Source organism: Ochotona curzoniae, unplaced genomic scaffold, assembly GCF_017591425.1.
Source record: "Ochotona curzoniae isolate NIBS_2020 unplaced genomic scaffold, NIBS_Ocur_1.0 contig_2321, whole genome shotgun sequence".
NCBI lineage: Eukaryota > Metazoa > Chordata > Mammalia > Lagomorpha > Ochotonidae > Ochotona > Ochotona curzoniae.
The window spans coordinates 11,290,042-11,310,669 of NW_024465421.1; the positions used below are offsets into that span (position 1 = coordinate 11,290,042).

Here is a 20,628-nt window from a genome sequence, read left to right on the forward strand (position 1 = left end):
TAGCGTGGGACTGCTGGGCCCAGGATTGGATGCACATTATTGCAATACATTTGAAGCGTCTGTGTCGTGTCTGACCTAAATATGAAACCTGTGTTTATTTTTTTTTTCAACCACTGCAGCTGTTAGCAAAATCATTTCCATGTAAAGTTTACTTTGGAATCTGAATTACCCAATATGTAAAAGGTAAAAATCATGAGCTGCATGTTCTGTAACATCTTTCATAGGTGTTCACAGACCGCATTTCAGAGAGATCACAGACACCTTATTGTGTGTTACCTTGCTGCCGGCGTGGGGAGCCATTGTCTGCCAACGGCAGTTTGGATATGTCTAACGTCATTCACAGGCCATATGAAATTTTCAGCTTGAAAAGTCAGGCTGCTGTAGATCCAGTGAATATCTAGTCCCGTCTGGGTCGCTCTGTGTCGCATATCTGGCTCATGGACCAAACAGTTCTCACCTCTGGCTTCGTGAAATAATCATACTCCTAAAAATTTACTATGAGACGGACTTCTAGAACAGAGCTTCTTGCTTTGCTTTATGTATTTGTTTTATTTTCAGATTTATTTATCTTTATTGCAAAGTCAGGTATACAGGGAGGAGGAGAGACAGAGAGGAAGAGCTTCCTGTGTTGACTCACTCCCTAAGCAGTTGCAATGGCTGGAGCTGAGCCGATCCAAAGCCGGGAACCCAGAGCTTCTCTGGTTCTCCCATGCAGGTACTGGGTCCCAAGGCATTGGGCCGTTGTCCTCTACTGTTTTTCCAGGCCACAAGTAGGGAGTTGGATGGGAAGCGGGGCTGCTAGGGTTAGAACTGGCACCCGTAAGGGATCCCAGCATGTTCAAGGCGAGGACTTTAGCCACTAGACTACTGCGCGGGGCCCTTCTCTCTTTGATTTAATAGGTGACTTTGAAGGTCCATAGAAAAAATGGAGAAATCATTTAAAACCAAAAACATCCTAGGAGGATGTGTTGAGAGGTCACAAATACTTTACAGGTGATGCTCCTGGAATGTTAGCTTTCAGGTCTTGGGCTGTGTCTCTGTGCTAGCATCTCCTTTTAATGCCTACATTGTCAGCCTTGGCTTATGAGTGAATTGGCGTTTATAATAAACACACTGTGTTTAGAATCGCAGAATGTGACACAAACTCAACTGTAACTCCTACTGCCTTCATTTTTTTCCCTCTTGTGTTGTTGTAACTTAGATAAGGTATCCTCACAACTTCCTTGGAAGATACGTCTTATAAGAAAATATACTTGAATTTCAAATTTTCTGCAATCAAAGCAAATGAATGGCATTTGCCATGCACTTTGTAGGCACATATGCAAGAGAAGAGACAGAGAGGAAGATCTTCTGTCCGATGATTCACTCCCCAAGTGGCTGTAACGGCTGGAGCTGTATCAATCTGAAGCCAGGAGCCAGGAACTTCTTTCTGGATCTCCCACGTGGGTGCAGGGTCCCAATTCTTTGAGCCATCCTCAACTGCTTTCCCAGGCCACAAGCAGGGAGCTGGATGGGCAGTGGAGCTGCCGGGATTAGAACCAGTGCCCATGTGGGATCCCGGCACATTCAAGGCAAAGACCTTAACCACTATGCTATCTCGCTGGGCCCTATTTCTATCATTTCAGCACTAATCGTTTTTAAGTACAGGTTCCTTTAGACAGTATGTGTCTTTTTAAACTATTTTTATATTAAAAATATGTTGAGTCCACTATTCATCACGGTGAAATTTTTTTGAGAGGTAGGTTAGATACAGAAAAAGAAATGGATTAGAAATATACAGTAGCATATTCAAATCATTTAAAACTGAAGATTTAAATATACAAAGGTTGACTCTGTTAAGGTGAGTTTTGTGGTGGTTTTTTTTTTTTTTTTTCTAAGCCCTTAGCCCTGAAACGGACAAAATGTATGACGTGCTTTACCTGTCCCTGATTGTGGCTTAGGGTAGCTGATTGCTGAGCACTTGTTTAGCAGGAACATTCCTACAGATGGCCCAAAGGGAATGCTCCTGCCCATGTCTTTTGCTTCGCAGGTATTTAATCAAGTTCCTCGCAAAGCTCGCTCAGACCAGTGACGTTAACAAAATGACCCCCAGCAACATCGCCATTGTGTTAGGCCCCAACTTGCTGTGGGCCAAGAATGAAGGGTAAGTCATCTTCCTCCCTCTATTTTTTCCTACACGTGGGACCTGGAAGAGCCAGCCAAGTCCGTGCAGGCACATGAAGTTACCCAGCTGTGCCTGGGTAGGCAGAGCCAGGTTATAGAGGGGCCTCACGTATCCTCCTGAGGCATTTGATTTCCCAGGGCATGAGAGAGCTCTCAGAATTCGAAAGTAGGAAGTAGTCTCAGTGAAGTTGCACTCAAGTTTGGTGGGTACTGAGAAGTACAGGTTGAATAAAGGAGACGGGGCCCGGGGGATCCGCTGGAAAGCTTCTGGGAGGCCGATGAGGATCTCATTGCGTCCTCGCAGCCTCTGAAGTGGGTGCTGCTGTCCTGTTTGAGCAGGTGAGGCTGTTCAGCCTCGGAGAGGACCAGAGTGTGATCAGCAGGGAAGTGGGAGAGCCCAGTGTCGGCCACAGAGCCTGTGCCCTTCACCCTCTCTCTAGGCCCTACTGATCGGCTTCATTCAAGTTTCCATAGAAAATGCCATGCATTCTATGAATCAGAGTATTCCTTTCAGCTAGTCACCATGCATTTATGTCTGGTTTTGTTTCAAAAAGTATAATATTACCTAAAAAGATTGAATATCCTAAAATGAAAGTAGGTATAAAAAATTCACTATATAGATTATCTTATAGCAAATAAGTGTCCAGGTACCTCGAAGGTAAATACAAAAGTGATGCCATAAAAGTGGCAAATAAATATTTGCTGGATTTTAGGAGGAAGAGATTGATAAACCTAAAAACAATGCCAGAAAAACCCATAATGCATTTAGAATTCACATGATGAAAGCTGAGACAGTTCTGTGTGTCAGAAACACCTTACACAAGAGGCAATTCACAGATGAGGAAAGAGTTCCTCTGGAAATGGCCAGAATGCCTGAGACAGACAAGCAATACCTCTCTAATAAAACAAAATAAAAAGGGAAGAGAGAGAAAAAAAAGCTTTGGGAAAGGATATGAGTGGCTTGTTCGTCCTCAGGTCAGTAGGACCCAGAGGTACAATGACAAATCGGAGAGGAAAGTGGGAGGCTCGTGTGCAGACTGAGCTTGTGTCCGATGCTGGAAATCAAAGGGAACTGGGCTGCTGTGTGGCTGGAAATGGATTACAGATATCCCAGTGGGAGAAGTGGTCAGAGTGATCATCGGAAATGAGATGTGTTGAGGCAGTCACACGTAAGGACGTGGCTCCTTGGGGCTGGAGGGTCCTCATTTATAAGATCTGCCCCACAGCAGGGTGCTGTAAACATTGCATGGAGGGAAAGAGCCAGAAGCTTGACAGGTGCTCAGTAAATCTGAGGCCCGATGCGGGTTGCTGGCATCCATGGTGTCCTGACTCTCAGCTGGAAAGGAGCCTTGACAGCAAGGTTGATAATTCTTATTTACTCTGCTCCTTTGGAGGCCTGGATCAGGTATTTTGAGCTTCTGGGCAGTCATCTTGGGACCAGTGCAAATGTGTGACGTCTAGATGTAGGAGCTCAGGTGTTGTGTTCTAATAAAGCGGTAACAGCACATCCACCAGAATGGTTTTTAGTGAACTTCTGTCATGGGCAATGTCTACTGTGTGTGCCACTGTGCCAGGGGGAAAGTGCAACCCTTGTTCCAAGCCAGCATTTTGAACATGACACCGGGTCCTGGCTTGAGTGCTCATGAGTACGTGCAGTGGACATGTGGAATGACGGGGGTGCTGGCAGGTTGAGATCATGAGGATTTAGTTTTTGTCGTCAGTATGCAGATAAACCGTCTGTTAAAAATAACTGAATTGCCCTCGCCCTTATGGAAGGTAGAGGCCACCTAACTTTGTGACTTTCCTGTACAGAACGCTCGCTGAGATGGCAGCGGCCACTTCTGTCCACGTGGTTGCAGTGATCGAACCCATCATTCAGCATGCCGACTGGTTCTTCCCTGAAGGTAATGCCACAACGCTATGCTAACAGTCTAGAAAGTCAAAGAAGAAAACGAATCAGAAATCCTTTTAACTGTCACTTGAGCTCATTTCTTCATGCTTTTTTGCAAATGTTGTTCACTTGTATTCCTATTTAAAATAGTGATCCTGTCTGTTGACATTTCATTTAGCTTCCTGAAAACACACTCAGCCAGTGTCTGTGGAACACTCCCTGAGTGCCATACTACCGGTGAGACGTGCCACGGAGAAGGCAGCACAAGCACAGATAATTATAACGCATGGCCAGTCAGAACGACAGGTGGATGGGGAAAGGAGTGGCACGTTCAGACACTGGGAGTACTCTGTGTATGAGCTAGTGTTAGTGTGAGGAGTGTTCCACTTGAAGAGGGTTTTCATTTCTCTGTAACTGGAGAGGTGGTTTATGCAAAGCCAAAAGACCAAGCAGAGAGGTTGACTGGGGCTGAGTGATGGAGGTCTTAATTGGCTGCGTCAGAGGATTAAGAGTCCATCCTTTAGCCAACAGATAGTCAAGTCAGGGTTTGATATAGTCTTGGGATCCCCAGAAGTTCCCCTTGGCTTCCTTTGGAGGCGCTGAGGGAGCCAGGATCGAGAGTCTGGAGTTCCTATCGCTTGTTCCATGAGAGCTCCTCGGTTGCCACGTCCCGTGGGGTGAGGGCTGGGCTGGCATCCCATCACATTCACTCCTCGCTCAGGCATGTTGCCCAGGAGAGAGGTGATGGTGCGAGTGCGTGCCCCTCGAAGGCGGTGCCCCTCGAGGGCGGTGCCCCTGCGTGCCCCTCGTGGTAGCACACCTTGATGATGCCTTTCATTTCTGTTATAGCAAAGTATAAACATCTCTCACTTTTTAAACTCATTTTTTTTTAATTCTGTGAATTTTTAAAGTTTACTTCATTTTATTTGAAAGGCAGACACAGGAAAAGGCAATACAAGGGAGAGAGAGTGGGCTTCTGTATGCTGGTTCACTCTAAAAACTCCTGCTACAGCTAGGACTGGGCCAGGCAGAAAGCCAGAAGCAGGCCCGGCACAGTAGCCTAGTGGCTAAAGTCCTTGCCTTGAACGCAGTGGGATCCCATATGGGAGCCAGTTCATGGCCCAGTGGCCCTGCTTCTCATTCAGCTCTCTGCTTGTGACCTGGGCAAGCTGTCGAGGACAGCTCAAAGCTTTGGGACCCTGCACCCACATGGGAGACCCGGAAGAGTCTCCTGGCTCCTAGCTTCAGATCGGCTCAGTTCCAGCCGATGCGGCTGCTGGAGGAGTGAATCACTGGATGAAACTCTTCCTCTCTGTATATTTAAAAAGCCAGCAGCCTAGAATTCAGTCCTGGTCTCCCATGCGGGTGGCAGAGACTCACCTGCCTGAACTGTCACCTCCCAGGTACACAGGAGCAAGAAGCTAGAACCAGAAACAGAAGTGGCACTCAGACGCAGCCACCCTGAATTTTTTGGTTCCTGTGATTTTTTTTTTTAACTACAAAAGAGAAAGCAAATGAGTTGCGTAACTCACCTTCTGAATCAGGCCTCTCCCCGTGTCTCTATCTCTCCTACTTTTGCTCCCACTGGCTTGCTGAATCACTCTTAGAATGGGAGTGCTGGGGCTGCAGGCTCCTGTTGAGTGGGGGTGTCTGAGAGCTGCCTTCCTGCCCCCACCCCGGGTCTCACGAGTTTGTCTTCTCCCAGAGGTAGAGTTCAATGTATCAGAAGCATTTGTACCTGTCGCCACGCCAAACTCTAATCACTCAACCCACACTGGAAACGACTCTGACTCGGGGACCCTGGAAAGGAAGCGGCCTGCCAGCATGGCGGTGATGGAGGGGGACTTGCTGAAGAAGGAGAGGTATGTTGAGAGCCGGTCACTTCCAGACCAGCGATAGATTTAGGTAGGAGAAGCATTAGACCTGAGCCGTGTGCTATTGGCACAGTGGATTTGGGACGTGAGAGTGGCTCCCTGTCTATCTGTGACTGGCAGAGCCCATACGGTTTTCAGGTTCTAGGTCATTCTGAGCAGTTTTCTGCCATAGAGGCAAATAGGTCGCTTCTGCATTAACATGTGCGTTTACGGGCGCTCAAGCTTTGCTTTGTGGTGTGCGGGTCAGCTGTGCAGTGGGACGGCCTCATACACACATTGCAGATTTTACCCAAAAAGAGAGGGGAAAGAAAAGGGGCGCGTGTGGACTTTGGTGTGGCCCTGGATGTGAGAGCAGCCCACCTCTCCCCACGACTCGTGTGATTGGGTGATTGGAGGGCATGTTTGCCGTGCAGCTCGGCCTCACAGTCCAAGCCAGCGGCTGAACTTGATGTTCACCTGGAGCCGCCCGGGTTTGTCAATTTGGAAGGAGAGGCGGCTGTGCCGGGCCGAGTGAGCAGCAGTACCCCTCGGCATGGGAAGTTGGTGGGACTTGCTAAGGGTGATTAGGGCTGTGAGCTGGTCGCCTTCAGCTGCCAGCCTGCCCAGTGTGGATGATGAAGTGCCATTGTAGTCACCAGCAATGCCCAGGGTTAAGATTCCTTTCGGAAGGAACGTGCTTTTCTTGCATATATGTGATAATGTTGCTGCAAAGAATTTTACATTAAAATGGGATAATATGCTCTTGTTTCAGTCACTCAGTCCTGCAGTAAGATGTTATGTTTTGCTTCATTTTTTTTCCTTTTTGTGCCTAGCAAAGAAAATGCTATTTTGCTATTGTGTTGCTCTGAACATACAGTTACTCTGTGCAGAAGTTGGACAATCTGAACCCTTATTCAGATACGTCAGTAGTATCTCAGAAAGGAACACTGCCCACCACAGAATTCATTCTCATAGGTTTTAAGTTGTACAATGCGGTGCTGTTGACTCCAGGGTGCACATGGCACAGGGTTACCTGTTGCATGCCAGGGGAAATGCTCCCTGCCAGCCGACCCAGCACACATGAGATCCGGGAGCCACAACTCCCAGATTTAAATATTTCCCGAATATTTGAATCCCAAATTAAAAATATTTCTTTTTAATTTATTTTATTTTTATTGGAAATTCAGATATACAAAAATGTGGAAAGACAGACGGGAAGATCTTTCATCCATTGATTCACTCCCCAAGTGGCCACAATGGCTGGAGCTGAGCCGATCTGATGCCAGAAGCCAGGAACCTCTTTCAGGTCTCCCACACGGGTATAGGGTCCCAAAGCTTTGAGCTGTCCTTGACTGCTTTCCCAGGGCCCAAGAAAGGAGCTAGATGGGAAGCAGGGCCACCGGGATTAGAACTGGTGGCTATATGGGATCCCAGTGTGTGCAAGGCAAGGGCTTTAGCCGCTACGCTATTGTGCCAGGCCCCCTGAACTGAATTTTTTTTTTCTAATTCAGACACCAAAGACTTCTCTAGGAAGCAAGTGTGCCTTCTAGACTGTTCTGCAGACACCATTCCCCTCCCAAAGCAGCTCTTTTCCCAGGAAGTATATTCCTTCCTCTGCACTTAATGAATGTTCCCACATCCCATCTTAGCCCAGGGGCAGTGTGATGGCCCCCACTTGCCACCAGGAGACCATCTTGTCTTGGCTTCCACCTCCTTCCTGGAACACAGTTTTTATAGATAGATAGCATAGAAGCCTTCACGTGATGCGACTCAGGCCGCAGCCTGCCTGTGTGTCTTCAGTGGCTCGCCCACCTGGACGTGGAGCAACACCACACCCATTGGCTTGGCCCAGGTTCAAAACCAAGTTGAGCTGCTTGCCTTGGTAGCAGGGATGACCATGGATATGGTCTGTGCCGCTTTGCTGCATGCTGGGCAACCTGGGTGACCGTCGCATGCGTGGTTTTAACACGCGTGGACCAACGGGCTTCTGTCTCAGCCGTCGGCTCGCATGGTGTGTTGACTGTTTCTTCTCTCTGTGTAGCTTTGGTGTGAAGCTTATGGACTTCCAGGCCCACCGGCGGGGTGGCACTCTAAATAGAAAGCACATGTCCCCCACTTTCCAGCCGCCACTCCCACCCACGGATGGCAGCACCTTGGCGCCAGCAGGCCCAGAGCCCACTCCCCAGAGCTCTAGGGCTGACAGCAGCTCAGGGGGTGGGGCTGTCTCCTCCTCTGCGGGCGTCCTGGAGCAGGGGCTGAGCCCAGGCGACAGCAGGTAAGGAGACCAACTTCTCCTGGGACTAGAGGCCATGGGCCCAGCCCTCTTGGCAGGTGGTCAGCTTTTGGACCTGGCAGCTTTGCCCAAAGAACCACTGTGGCGTGGAGTGAACTCGATTGCCGTTCACTCCTCCTGTTGGCAAGACAGAAAAGACTGCACATCGCTTGCTTCCTTTTCTGTTTTCAAGTGACAGCGACGCTTGTGTGTGTTCTTTGCTCTGCTGCTTTGGAGCTAGAAGCCAACGGGTGTCTGATAATATCATCAAGTTTGTGGCCCTGTGTGGTGTCTGTCCATGCTACTGTTTGCTTCTTTTGTCATCCAGTATGCAAACTAGTCAGCAGTTCAGTGTAGCACATTGTCAAGTAACGTTCCTGGTATTCATTCTTTCCTTGTTCACTCATTCGTTCAACCAGATATTTACTGAGTCACTGATGTGTGCTAGGCTCACGAGGGGACTGTGACTGCCCCCACTCCTTGGCTGTCTCAGTGTTGAAGGGGAATTGACATATAAGTACAAGCTAGAAAATCCAGTGCTAGTTTTTTTTTAAAAAAGGCTTAGGAGGTTGCTTAACTTTGTGCTACGCTACCAACTGTGGGCTGCAAATGCACAGCAACCACACGAGAAGGTGCCTTTGAACTTGAGATATTAAGTTGTGTTCATTCAGTTCCCCACAATGCGCCGGGCAGTCACCAGAGCCGGTGCAGGTGGTGTCTTCTGTGCAGGAGATGAGCTATACCATCCGTGGTGTGCTCAGACCTCATCGTCATTTGTTCTGTTCTGGCTGCCAACGCAGAACTAAGTGACCGTGTCTGAAATAAAATACCAGGCATCTCTAATAAGTTGGTGGGAAATGTATATGATGATGAAGCTAAGTTTGGGCTTCAGAATTGTTTGCATCAGAGTAAACATCTTTTAATTCCTTCTGCATGAACCTTTGGAAGTCCCCTGATGAATGTTCATGAAACGTGCTGGCCTGTTTATCCACACATTTCTCCCCTCAACTCCCATACACAAGATGCGTTTGCTCTGGGCCCAGGGAGTGTGAACCTGCTTAGGTTCAGTCACCGCTGACCTTTGAATGCTTTGTGCATTCTCAATCACTTTTCATGCACAAAAATTGAAGAAGCTCATTTTTTTTCCCTTTAGAAACATTGTCTTAAAACTTCGTAGGATGTCAAGCATTTATTGTAGCCTCCATGTTGGTTTGTCAGTAACCACTCTTCTGTTCACGTATTCGCTAAAGAACTTAGGCAAATTTCATACATTCACATTTGCTTCTGACATTTGATTTGGTGTAATCAAGGTTAGCTGTTTAAAACACTAGTCTTCACTACAGCTGGGCAAACTTTTCTTTGCTGTTTTTATTTATATTCTGCAGGTATTTTACTAACAGCATTCACTCTTTGATGATCTTGACAAAATGCTGCTGTAATGTTTGGTTTCAAATGTTCTAGGCGAAGTTTGCTCTGTACCACCAGGTTGGGACTTTGAGTTACATGCCTTGTGCCTGTCAAAATGCTGAAAACTTTTTTTTTTAATTGCCAGTTTAAATACAAGCAGGGCAGAGATGGAAATTTCTTGAGGGGGACAGTCTGATGGAATGAATCTCATAAAATGTGCGTGTGGCACTGAGTGTGTCCCATGTGGCACCAAGTGACCCCTTAATCTTCCAGGCTCTATGAGGGCTACTTAAAATGGCAGACTCAGCTGGGGTCTTATGTTTGATCACAGGTTGAGATTTCCCAGCTGGCCAAGTTTGATATCTGACTTGATTTTTATTCCCTCTTAGTCCTCCCAAGCCCAAGGATGCTGTGCCCACAGCTGTCCCTGCACCGGGGAGAAACAGCAGTCCGCTGACCACTGGCCCAAGCCAGGCCCAGGCAATTGGTGGCTCTCACCAGCTCTCAGCTGGTACCAGCCACAGTGCAGCAGGCCCCAGCCCTCACGCCGTACGCCGAGGTCAGTACTGCCTTCACCCTGTGGTGAGTGAAGGATTCACTCCCGGGGGAGCCTTTGGACAGGTCTTCCCTGTGGCCATCATGGGAATAGCAGTGGGGACAGTTGCCAAAGAGGAAAATCTTGGAAGAAAAATGACCAACTCGAGAGCAGAAGAGCAGGCGTGTAAGAATATGTTTTTCCCCTTAGGAATGGCAAAATTTAACAAAGTTCTCCCCGTTTGGCAGGACTGTGGTGTGCTAAGCCCTTGTTGGTCTGGGGACCACTGCAGCCTCTGTACTCCCCAGGCCTGGAGGGTTGAGGAGCCACTGTCCCTTCTGCATTGAGGCCCTGGCTCTCTGGGTCCTGCTTCACATAATCTGGGTTGTTCCTGCCCACCTGTCCGATGGCTCTCCCCGTGGCAGTCCGGGCTATCCCTGAACTCAGCTCCCACCCTCTGCCCCCTCACCGACCATGGATGGACTAAACCCATGCCCTCCTCAGAGCTGCTATGCTCACTTTCTCTTCCAAAACATTCTGCCTTGCATCTTCATGTGGCCCAAACTATTTATTTGAATGCAAGGATGATGAAAGGAGAAGAAAAACAGAGAGCCAGGGGGTTGGAAGGGGGAGAGAGAGATTGATCTTCTTTCTACGGGCTCATTCCACCAAATGTCTGCAACAGCTAGCTCAGGTCAAAGCCAGGATCCAGGAACTTCATCTGGATCTCCCAAGTAAACAGCAGGAAGCCAAGGGCTTGGACCGTTGCTTGGTGCCTGGCAGGGCCATGAGCAGGAAGCTGGGATCAGAAGCGAAGCCCTCTGTTACAGGATACTGGCGTCCTACACACATAACCTGAGCCAAACACCCTCCCTGCTGCTCTGATTTCAGAACCTTTCTCTCCATCGAAATTCGTAAATTCTGCTTTGTAGTGTGTTGCCAGCCTCCCCCCGAGCAGATCTCACTGTCTTACACCCCACAATGTACCCAGCCCTTGCACTAGGCCTGTCACACAGTGGGCACACAATAAGTGTCTGTGGGTCTACTAGGCACTTAAAGACTGGGCAACGCTTGGGGAGGCGTTTTGATTGTCAGTAAAGGTAGGCATGTGTGGGCCATGAGGGTAGACAGCAGGGTGCCGGTGTGCACTGTGCAATGCACAGGAAGCCCCGTCAGTATTGCTCATGCCACTCGGGAGGGTAGTGACTCAACAAAGGCGTTCCGTTCCACAGAGAGAGGGACCCTGTCCCAGGTCCTGACTGCCTTTGTTGGAGTTAGACGGACAACCCCTCTAAAAGTCGCTTGTGCTTTTCATGAGCCCAGAAACAGTGATTTTGCTACATGCAGTAAATGCATTTTTGAATCCATGTTGTTTTTAGCACTATGTAGCCAGGACTGGGGGCATGGAATAGGTAGCAGTTTTGCCATTGAAAACCATCCAGTTGGAATGGCTGGGGTATGGATGACTCTGTAGAGGAAACACCTCCCAAGGCCACAGTGAAACCCAGTGGGTGAAAGTGCCTACATGCATAGATCCTCAGGGCTGTCAGTGTTCCGTACAGAGGCCATTTCCCAGAGAAGGACACAGAGCCAAAGCAGCCCATCTTCCCAGCACGCACATCTCCCTGCCTGCAGTCCAGACCTCCTGGAAATCTCCAGGAAACGTAGGACCAGCACATTGGCTCAGTGGCTAATCCTCCACCTCCAAGTGCCAGCATCCCATTATGGGCACCTGTTTGTGTGCTCCACTTCCCATCCAGCTCCCTGCGGGTGACCTGGAAAAGCAGTTGAGGACAGCCCAAAGCCTTGGGACCCTGCACCCATGTGAGAGACCCAGAAAAAACTCCTGGCTTTGAATGAGCTCAGCTCTGATCAGTGTGGCCATCTGGGGAATGAACCAGCAGGATGGAAGATGTTTATCTCTGTCTCTCCTTCTCTCTGTAAAATCTACATTTATAATAATAATAATAATAATAATAATAAATTTATAAAAATCTAGGGAGCCTGCCCCTACTTGGTACTCCATGACCCCAGTGGAACTAGGTTTTTTCCGTTAGCTGAGCTCAGTTCTTCCTCTTGTTGGCTTTAGAGCAATGCTGTAAACCTCCCTGCTCTTCTCCTCTCTCCGCCACCCAGTGGTGTTTGGTGAGAATCTTGGTCAACACAGAAGATGCTCCACTCGGGCATTTTATAAAAGGGACTCTCAGTGGGCAGACAAGGGCCAGGCTTCCTCTGAGAGTGCGTTGTTGCTGAACGGACACATCCTCTGTTCCAGGCCAGCACGGCAGAGTGGACTCTGCTGTTTCACTGCTGAGTTCCAGGCCCTGTGGACGGGGCACCTGCTAGCTAGTGCAGGAAGGACAGAGAGCTAGAGTCCAGGGAGTCCTTGGGGTATGGCTGTGAATCTTCCTCCTGCCACCGGCCTGCTGGGATGTGGGGTGGCAGTGCCTGGCCTGCAGAAGGCAGTGTGTAGAGCTGCATGAGCCGACTTAGGAAAGGGCCCATCTTGGTGCTGGATCGGCTCAGCTCTGGCTGTTGGTGCCTTCTGGAGAGTGGACCAGCAGGTGGAAGATCTTTCTATAAACCTGCCTTTCCAATAAAAAAGAAATCTTTATTGAGAAAATAGACTTCATTTTAGAAGAATTTCAGGTTTACGGAAAAGTTGTAGAAGTCACGCCTGTGAGAGCTGCCCACGTGCCCTTGGCCCCTCTTCCCATTGTTGGCCTCCGACATCACCGGGTGCGTTGATTCTAAACCAACCTGGGTGCGTTCCTGCTCCCTTGAGCTGCGGCCCGATTTCCCTGGTTCTGCCACCGATGGCCAGGTTCTGTCCTGGAATCCCCTTCCAGGGCCAGCATGGCATTTGGTCACCTGTGTCCTTAGTCTCTGCCCTGTTTGTTCATGGCCTTGACCCCTGGGGGCGTACATTGGCCATCTGGAAGAAAGTGTCCTGATGGTTTCACTCGGACTGTGGGTTTTGCAGGGGCGTGAAGATACGAGCGAGGTGCCCCGTCCCCATCCTGCTGGGCTCGTGGCGTGGTCGTGGTTTATTCCTAGTGGGCTCACTTGTGGCTCCCACCCCCCCAGGCCGTGTGGGCTCGTAGCCTGCTGCTCTTACTAAAGGACATTTTTCTCCTCTGCGCAGCAGTGAAGAAGCCGGCACCGGCACCCCCCAAACCAGGAAACCCACCTCCTGGCCACCCCGGGGGCCAGAGCTCTCCAGGAACGCCACAGCTTCCACCCAGCCCATCCCCAAAGCCGTCCGCCCGAAGTCCTTCTCCACCCCCGCAGCACCCAGGCCCGGCTCCCGGCCAGCCCGCCGCCACTGCGCAGCTCTCGGCTCCCCGGAGGTACTCGAGCAGCCAGTCTCCAATACAAGCTCCCAGTCACCCGCCGCCGCAGCCCCCAACGCAGGCCACGTCGCTGACGCACACCAAGCCCGTGGCCTTGCCCAGCGAGCATGGACCTGAGCAGCCAGCTCACACCCCACCCCAGACTCCAACACCTCCCAGTACTCCACCCCTGGGAAAGCAGAACCCCGGCCCACCGGCCACCCAGGCAGGAAGTCACCCTGAGACTGCGCAGCCACACACTGGCACCCTCCCGAGACCGAGACCCGTGCCAAAGCCAAGGAACCGGCCCAGCATGCCCCCACCCCCGCACCCTCCTGGCACCCACCCAGCGGGCGACGGCAGCCTCAGCAGCACAGCACCCACAGCCTCCAAAATCGTCACGGGTAAGTAGGAGCCGGGACGGAGTCACCGTGGCTCACTGCTGGGCCCGCTGTGAGTCCTTCACTGCTTTTAGGCCCACACAGCCGAGCTGCGTAGTTGTGGCAGAGACCATAGACCCACAAGGTCTGAAGTATGTAATGCGAGGCTCTAGAGCTTTCTGGCCCCTGAGTCTCAGTTCCCTTCTGTGTTTTAAGACCCTTCTACGTTTATATTTTACTGTGTACAGCGGCTTTTAATCCAGATGGAAGGTATTGTGTAACGTGAGCTTTAAATTTGTTTCTTAGTGAATTTCTCATTGAAGCATTTGTTTTCCTTCTAAGAGGCAGAAGAATCCTAGTGAGTGACAGATGTAGGTCTAACTTCAAAGAATGTGCTTTCTGCCGTACCGGAAGCCGTGGGACAAGATCCTGCCGGAGGGGTGTGGCCCGGGACAGTCCTGACACTTGTCCAGGTGCCCCTAGGGAGGCCTGCTTTGAGTGTGGGACTCTATAGAAGGATGCTAGTGGCAACAGATGTCCAGAGCATGGCCATTTTATTTCGTGTTGCTTTTAAATAGATTCCATTCCATATGCTCCAATTCACTATTAAATTTTAAGTGGATAGGTATTTTTTTTTAAGCATTTTTAATAAGTGATCATTAAAAGCCTGGACTCGTTTGTTTTAACCACCTAATTTTCAGTTATACCAAGTGGAGACACATTTGAGAAGAACTTAAAGCACACCTCCTGATTCTCTCCTCATCCTGAAGGACTGCTCAGCTGAAAATATACCTTGGACACACCCACGTGCCGAGGGTCAGCTGAGCTGTGAACAGAAGAGAATGCATCATTTCCATGTGTTATAAGTGGTTAATAACTTTTCTTTTTCCCTGATGATACCAGGGCATTCATCTTGAAAACAACAAAGCCACATTGGTCTGTTTGCTTGTTTTTTTCCCCCTAGATGCCCTTCCTAGCGCCCTCACAGGTGGGGGAGGTTTCCAGGACTAAGGTCTGTAACCAGCACCCCGCAAGCAGCTTGCACCGTAGCCCCGAGCGTTCCTGCTTAGCCATGTGCCACGTGTGTGCTTGTGCCCCCCGCCCTCCCGTGGTCAGGAGTGGCCAGGCGCCCCGGGCCAGGGCCATCCCTCGCGCAGGACTGTGCACATTCGCCCTTACAGAGCCTGCTCAGATAAGATGGCAACCGTATCTTGTGCGCCTGCTGCCGAGCCTCTCCGGGGCTCTCGGAGGGAGTGACCAGTCAATGATGGGCTCACCAGGATCCAGCCGATCAGAGAGTGTGGGTGCTATTGGCACAGAGAAGCGTGCTCCCCGCCACCCTTGTGTCTTAGGCTTCACTTTTTCATTTTGATATCTTTAGTTGCAAGTTAACTGCATGGAACCTTTTAATTTGATGTTGGAAACCAGTCAGGGAAAAAAAAAAGGTCTCTCCCCAAGGTCCTTTGCATTCCAACATGCTGACATTTTTGCTTTCCTCAACAGCATGAGCCCCTTAAAGGTTCCAGGAAGCCTTGTTCAGTCGGGCTCGGGGCCCCCATCTGGGCGGCTGAGGCTTTCAGGAAGTGCGCAATTGCCTTAACCAGCTGAGTGGACCCCTCAGCCGTTCTGGGGGAGTGCTTCTTAGCCACAGTGTTCACAGCATTGGCCTGAGTGAGGTTTTTCTCTTTGTCCCAGAAAGGGAAGACAGACCAGAGTTGCAATCTTTTTGTTTTTAATATTTATTTTTGTTCATTTGAAAGGCAAAAGGGAGATCAGAAGGTCAGGATTCTTCTGTCTGCTGGCTCCTCCAAAATGGCTAGAGGCAGGACTGGGCTAGGCCGAAGCAGGGCAGCAGGATGCTGGAACTCCGAGTGGGTCTGCCATGTAGATGGCAGGGCTCGGGTCCTTGAGCTGTCATCAGCTGCCTGCAGGGTGTGCGTTAGCAAGGAGCTGTATCAGAAGCAGAATGGCCAGCACTCAGTCCCGGGGACTCCACTGCAGGCACCCAGGTGGCAGCTTAACATGCTATGCTGTAGCATCCATCCCCCAGAGTACAACCTGTGAACCTGGAGGAGGGCACAGGCATGACCCCATCTTCCTGGTGCTTGAGGTTAACTGTGAATCCTTATTAACTCAAGAAATTGCCCATCACTATAATGACCTCCGTGTCACAGAATTAACCTCTAACCTCTCGGAATCCTCTGGACTCCCGCCACTGGAAGTTCATGGTCAGTTCCACCACTCAGAACTCATGGTCAGTTCATGTTGGTCATGCCGCTCTGGCAGCCATTCTTAGATGTAGCCACTTGGATCCGGAAGAGGAAAGACATCACTTCCTGGAGCAGGACAGTCCTCTGTGATGACATCCTGTTTTCACTTGGAAAATTCTAGACAGGCGTTGAAGTTAAGACATGAATCATAAGCTGGATTAAGGCCTGGGTTAGTTGAAGGCCTCGGGGGAGGTTACTATGTTGCCAAGGAGGTTTGGCAGCCAGCTTCTGCAGCCCAGCCCCAAACAGGACACAGGACTGAGGGATCCTGCTGTTGCCTGAGCCTCCTCTTAACCGTGTTGAGACAGCTATGGGGCTCTCATTCCCAAGTCAGAAAGCTTATAGATTGCTGTTTTTAAAATAAGATTTCAGCAAAGAATTTTCTAATTCAATCATTTTATTAACTAATTTAGATGTATGACCTGCCATATTCAGTCAGAACTCAAATTGGAGTATTTAATGGTAAGGAAAAGGCACCTGATTGGCCAAAGCATCTGCGCTGCCGTGTGATCATATTTGCGCACTAATGCCTGTTACTAACCAGTCCCCCTAACCCCACCTCGCTTGCAGCCCTGCTAACAGCGCATGCACTAAAGGACTGGCTTTGTCCAATGCCTGCTGTCAGTCGTACCGAATGCTAAGTGTTCACAGATGTGTCACAGGTGGTGACGGGGCTGGCCCGGTCACTGCTTGCATTTACTCTCCCTTGTCTGTGGCAGGCAGGCAGAGAACGCGTACTAGAGTGAGACGTGCCCAGGTTAGAGTTTGACCTCTCTGTGTGACACAAGGCAAGGCTCAGCCTGATTGATCTGTAGCTGGTAACATCTGTCAGAGGATTGTGGAAGGGCAAAATTAGATGAGATTTTGCAGGCACCTATTATAGTTCTCAGTAATACAGTGGGTCTAAAGAAATGATAGCTGGTTATTATATTTATCTAGAAGAGCAGTTTTACTCAGTTACAGATGAAGCACGCCTAGGCCCAGCCTTCTGGAACCCAGACACTAGAGGTTTGGGGGCAGGGCCCAGGCATCTCTGTTTTGATGCTGATTTTTCTCCCGTCCAGGCCTGGCAATGCTGCCTCGGGCGAAGAGCAGAGCCCCTTACCGCCCCGTTTCTTGTCTTGGTGGCCTCAGGACTGCTTTGGAATCGTGGGATGAGGTGACAGTGTGTGGGAGCCCTTAGCGATCTCTGGTCTCCAGGAAGTGCTCACTGGTGTGACCCACCGTGATGACGGCCAGGCTCTTTGGGAACGCTGGCTCTGCCTGCGGTGCCCTCACGTCTCCTGCTGCCTGCGTGTACACAGGCTCCTTTGTGTTCATTCGTGGAATGAGTCCTGGAGGACAGAGGGGCCAAGGAAACCGCACCGAAGGGCCAGGAGCCAGTGGGCCGGGACTGTCTGCATGTCCCCACCACCCACTTGTCTTCCTGGATGCATAAATCAGTTCTGTGTTCATCGTAAATAGTTGGAGAAACTCAGGAAAGTGCCAGCCTGGGGTGCATGAGTAATAGAAAAAGATAGCTCATTTGCTTGGAACCGGTAGGTGTTAGCTTGCCTGGAAATACAAGATATTCACAAATAAAAACCTCAGTGAGTGCCACCAGGCCGTGGGAATGCTGAGGAGAGACCCTGGCTGGGGGCCTCGTTTGTCTTATTGGATTAGGACGATGAGGAAGGAATTGAAGTTGCACTGGTTTTCTCCTGTCGGTGTTGCTCTGAGACACGGCTTTTCTTCTTTTTCCTCTTTTGACTGGAAGACAGAAGGGGGGGATTTGGAGGATGATTGCTTTAGGTAACTCTGCATCTGTCCATCCAACCACCATCCAGTGCCCAGCCACGGGACTGCCTGAGCAGCTGCCAGCCAGGCACTGGGCATACTCTGAGCACCACGAGTCATGTGGTCTCTGCCCACATTGAGTGCCGGTCTGCCAGGGATGAGCACTCAACACCTTGGTTCTGTATGTGTGGACCAGCTCTGGCTGCACAGGGGGTGGTGGTGCAGTTCCATTCACTTCAGCTGCTTTCACAGCTGCCACTAGACTTGAATGAACCTGAAAGACGTTCAGCACCTGAACTCATTTAACACCTGACACTAGAAAGTTCTCAGAGTGATGGTGCGCAGGACCCCTTGAGGGCCGGGTCCACCAATCCTGGGTCACTGAGAGAAGAGGAGGTGCCCCTGGGAGTGCATGGCTCAGAAATGGGGGAGCTGCAGCTTGGGGGAATAAGGAAGGCAAAGAAAAGCAGTGTCAGCAGCAGGGGCAGACTTGCCACACCTGGGGCAGCTCAGCTCCTGTAACTTGAGTAGAACCACTGCATGCCTCAGCAAGTCCCTTTGCCCTTACACCAGCCCTACAATACCGAACAGGGCTCCCCTGGTCTGCGAGAGCCCCCACCTGCTGGAGAGACCAACCCTTCTGTCTCTGAGATGAGAACCTGGCACCTGCACCTGACTGAGGTCTGGGTCTGTCTAATTCACTGTGGACCCGCAGCAGGTAGAACAGTGCAGGGCACCTGTTTTGGAATGAATGATGCTGAACCACCCCACTGGTCTCTCTTGTTCATCGCGTGAACAAGGAGAATGAGGCACACTGTCTTGGGGACCCTGTATTCACCATCTACAAGAATTTCAGCTCACGTAGTAAGATGTGACGAGAGAGATGGATCCGAAAGGGGAGAGAAAGCCAATAGTGGACAGCGATTTGGTGGTCTCCTTCAGTGAGTGTCCATCTAGGGTGATAGGGACCCCTGGGGCATGAGGCAGTGCATAGGAACATTTGGGGGGGGCAACATCTGTCAGGAAAAAGCCAGGGCACGAGGCCAGCCCCTCCTCTCAGAGCCATTCTGCCCACACTCTGACTGCTGATGGGGTTGTGACTGTGCGCTTAGCAGCAGGAGCGGACCCAGCAGCTCAGGAGCTCTCCCTGGCAGCTGCCAGGTGTCCGGAGCTGCAGCTAGAGCATCCCAAGCCTTGGAAGCAATGAGGTTTCCCTTCCTCCATCAGAGCAAGCAAATCCCTCAAGGCTTGCATCCACCAAGGCTGCCTGACCACCCGGAATGGCATAGGGAAAGTCGGGCTGAGCCACACGGCTGCAGGGCTGGCAGCCTTCACTTCTAGAGGTGGCCAAGGCCTGCAGCAGGGCACTGTGGGTGTGCATGGGGTCAGACACATCCTGTGGTCCTGGGGCTTGAGCAGGTGCTGGGCAGCACATCTCCCTTCATACCACGTCTCCTGTTTCTGTCCAGACGTCAACTCTAGGGTCTCAGAGCCGCTTCGCAGCATCTTTCCCGAAATGCACTCGGACTCAGCGAGCAAAGAGGTGCCCGGCCACATCCTGCTGGACATAGACAATGACACGGAAAGTACCGCGCTGTGAAGAGCACTGGACCCCGTCCTCCCCGGTGAGCGGGACAGAGCGCCAGACACACCTATCTTTGCAGACCAAACAGCGAACAGCTTTCAGTGAAGGGAGAGAGAGGCCTCCCCCTGCAGGCCTCGACCTTCTGCTTGGCTCGAGGAGACCATGGAGGCCGGCACTTAAAGCTGAATGACCTGTTGACCTGTGTCTTGAAGAAATCGTTTTTTCTTTACCTGGGTAAAGACATAATGCCAAAAAAAAAAAAAAAAAAAAGGCAAAAGAGATAGCTAGGCGTGTGAGAAGCTTTGTCGCAGCTGCTGAGGCAGGTGGCACCACGGCTGAGGAAGAAGCGATGCATTCACTGTCTATTTAACAAAGTGCGTTCATCGAGCAAGGCTCCTGCCCCCTGCCCCTCAGACTTGCATTGCCCGTGCTGGGAGGGAGCTTCTGCCTCCAGACTTGCTGCAGAACCGTTTCCTGTGCAGAAGGCTCTGTCTCCCGCAGGCCCCTGCGAGCCCCACGCGTTGACGGTGACGGCTGGTTCTGTCACCTCAGCAGACTGGGTGTGACTTGTGCCTTGTTGGATTGCCGGAATGTAGAAAGAAATGTACTGTTCTCTCTCTCTTTTTTTTTAAAGAAAAAAAATGTAATTGTTACTTGATAAGGACCGAACAATATTCTAGTTTCATGGTTAATTTGAATTAAATATATTCTGTGGTTTATATGAAAACGTGGTCATTCTTGCAGCCTAAGCGGGGGGGGGGGGGTGGTGGTGGTGGTGGTGGTGGTGGTGGTGGTGGTGGTGGTGCTGGGACTCGGCTTACACATACCTCAGTTAAGCATATTTTAATAACCAAGAAAACATTGGCATGTCATCTCATTACTTTTCCCACCAAAGCCCAGGTCTGACCAATTTTCTGTTTCCACCCCTCCACCTGCCCGTCCCCCTAAAGAGATATTGAGGCCCCATCCTAGAATCTGGGGAACCAATGGGAGCCATGGAAACAGACGATGCTGAGAGCAAGGAGCCAGACGCAGGTGGCCAGTTTGGACCTAGGGCCTGTGTGCACCCAGCTAGGACAGGCGGTGGGGCTCTAGTGGGAGGGACTGGCTAGAGTGAGACTGCTGACATTAGGAGAGGGTCTCCCAGGGGCAGGCAGGAGCTGC

At 50.6% G+C, this 20,628-nt stretch overlaps 1 protein-coding gene across 4 annotated transcripts in view; it reads left to right on the forward strand.

Annotated features, from left to right (window-relative positions):
* ARHGAP17 (Rho GTPase activating protein 17) overlaps nt 1-20,191 on the forward strand; it is a 79,785-nt gene extending 59,594 nt beyond the window's left edge. Inside the window, exons 14-20 of one of the 4 annotated variants that reach the window (XM_040973181.1) lie at nt 2,030-2,143; nt 3,976-4,067; nt 5,760-5,916; nt 7,949-8,182; nt 9,976-10,145; nt 13,267-13,857; nt 19,349-20,191. In XM_040973181.1, the coding sequence (XP_040829115.1) occupies nt 2,030-2,143; nt 3,976-4,067; nt 5,760-5,916; nt 7,949-8,182; nt 9,976-10,145; nt 13,267-13,857; nt 19,349-19,479 (1,489 nt within the window). In that variant the 3' untranslated portion in view covers nt 19,480-20,191. Of the gene's footprint in view, nt 1-2,029; nt 2,144-3,975; nt 4,068-5,759; nt 5,917-7,948; nt 8,183-9,975; nt 10,146-13,266; nt 13,858-14,797; nt 14,846-19,348 lie in introns of all 4 variants that reach the window. The other 3 variants (XM_040973185.1, XM_040973182.1, XM_040973183.1) reach the window with 3 other exon arrangements.
* Nucleotides 20,192-20,628: the final 437 nt, after the last annotated feature.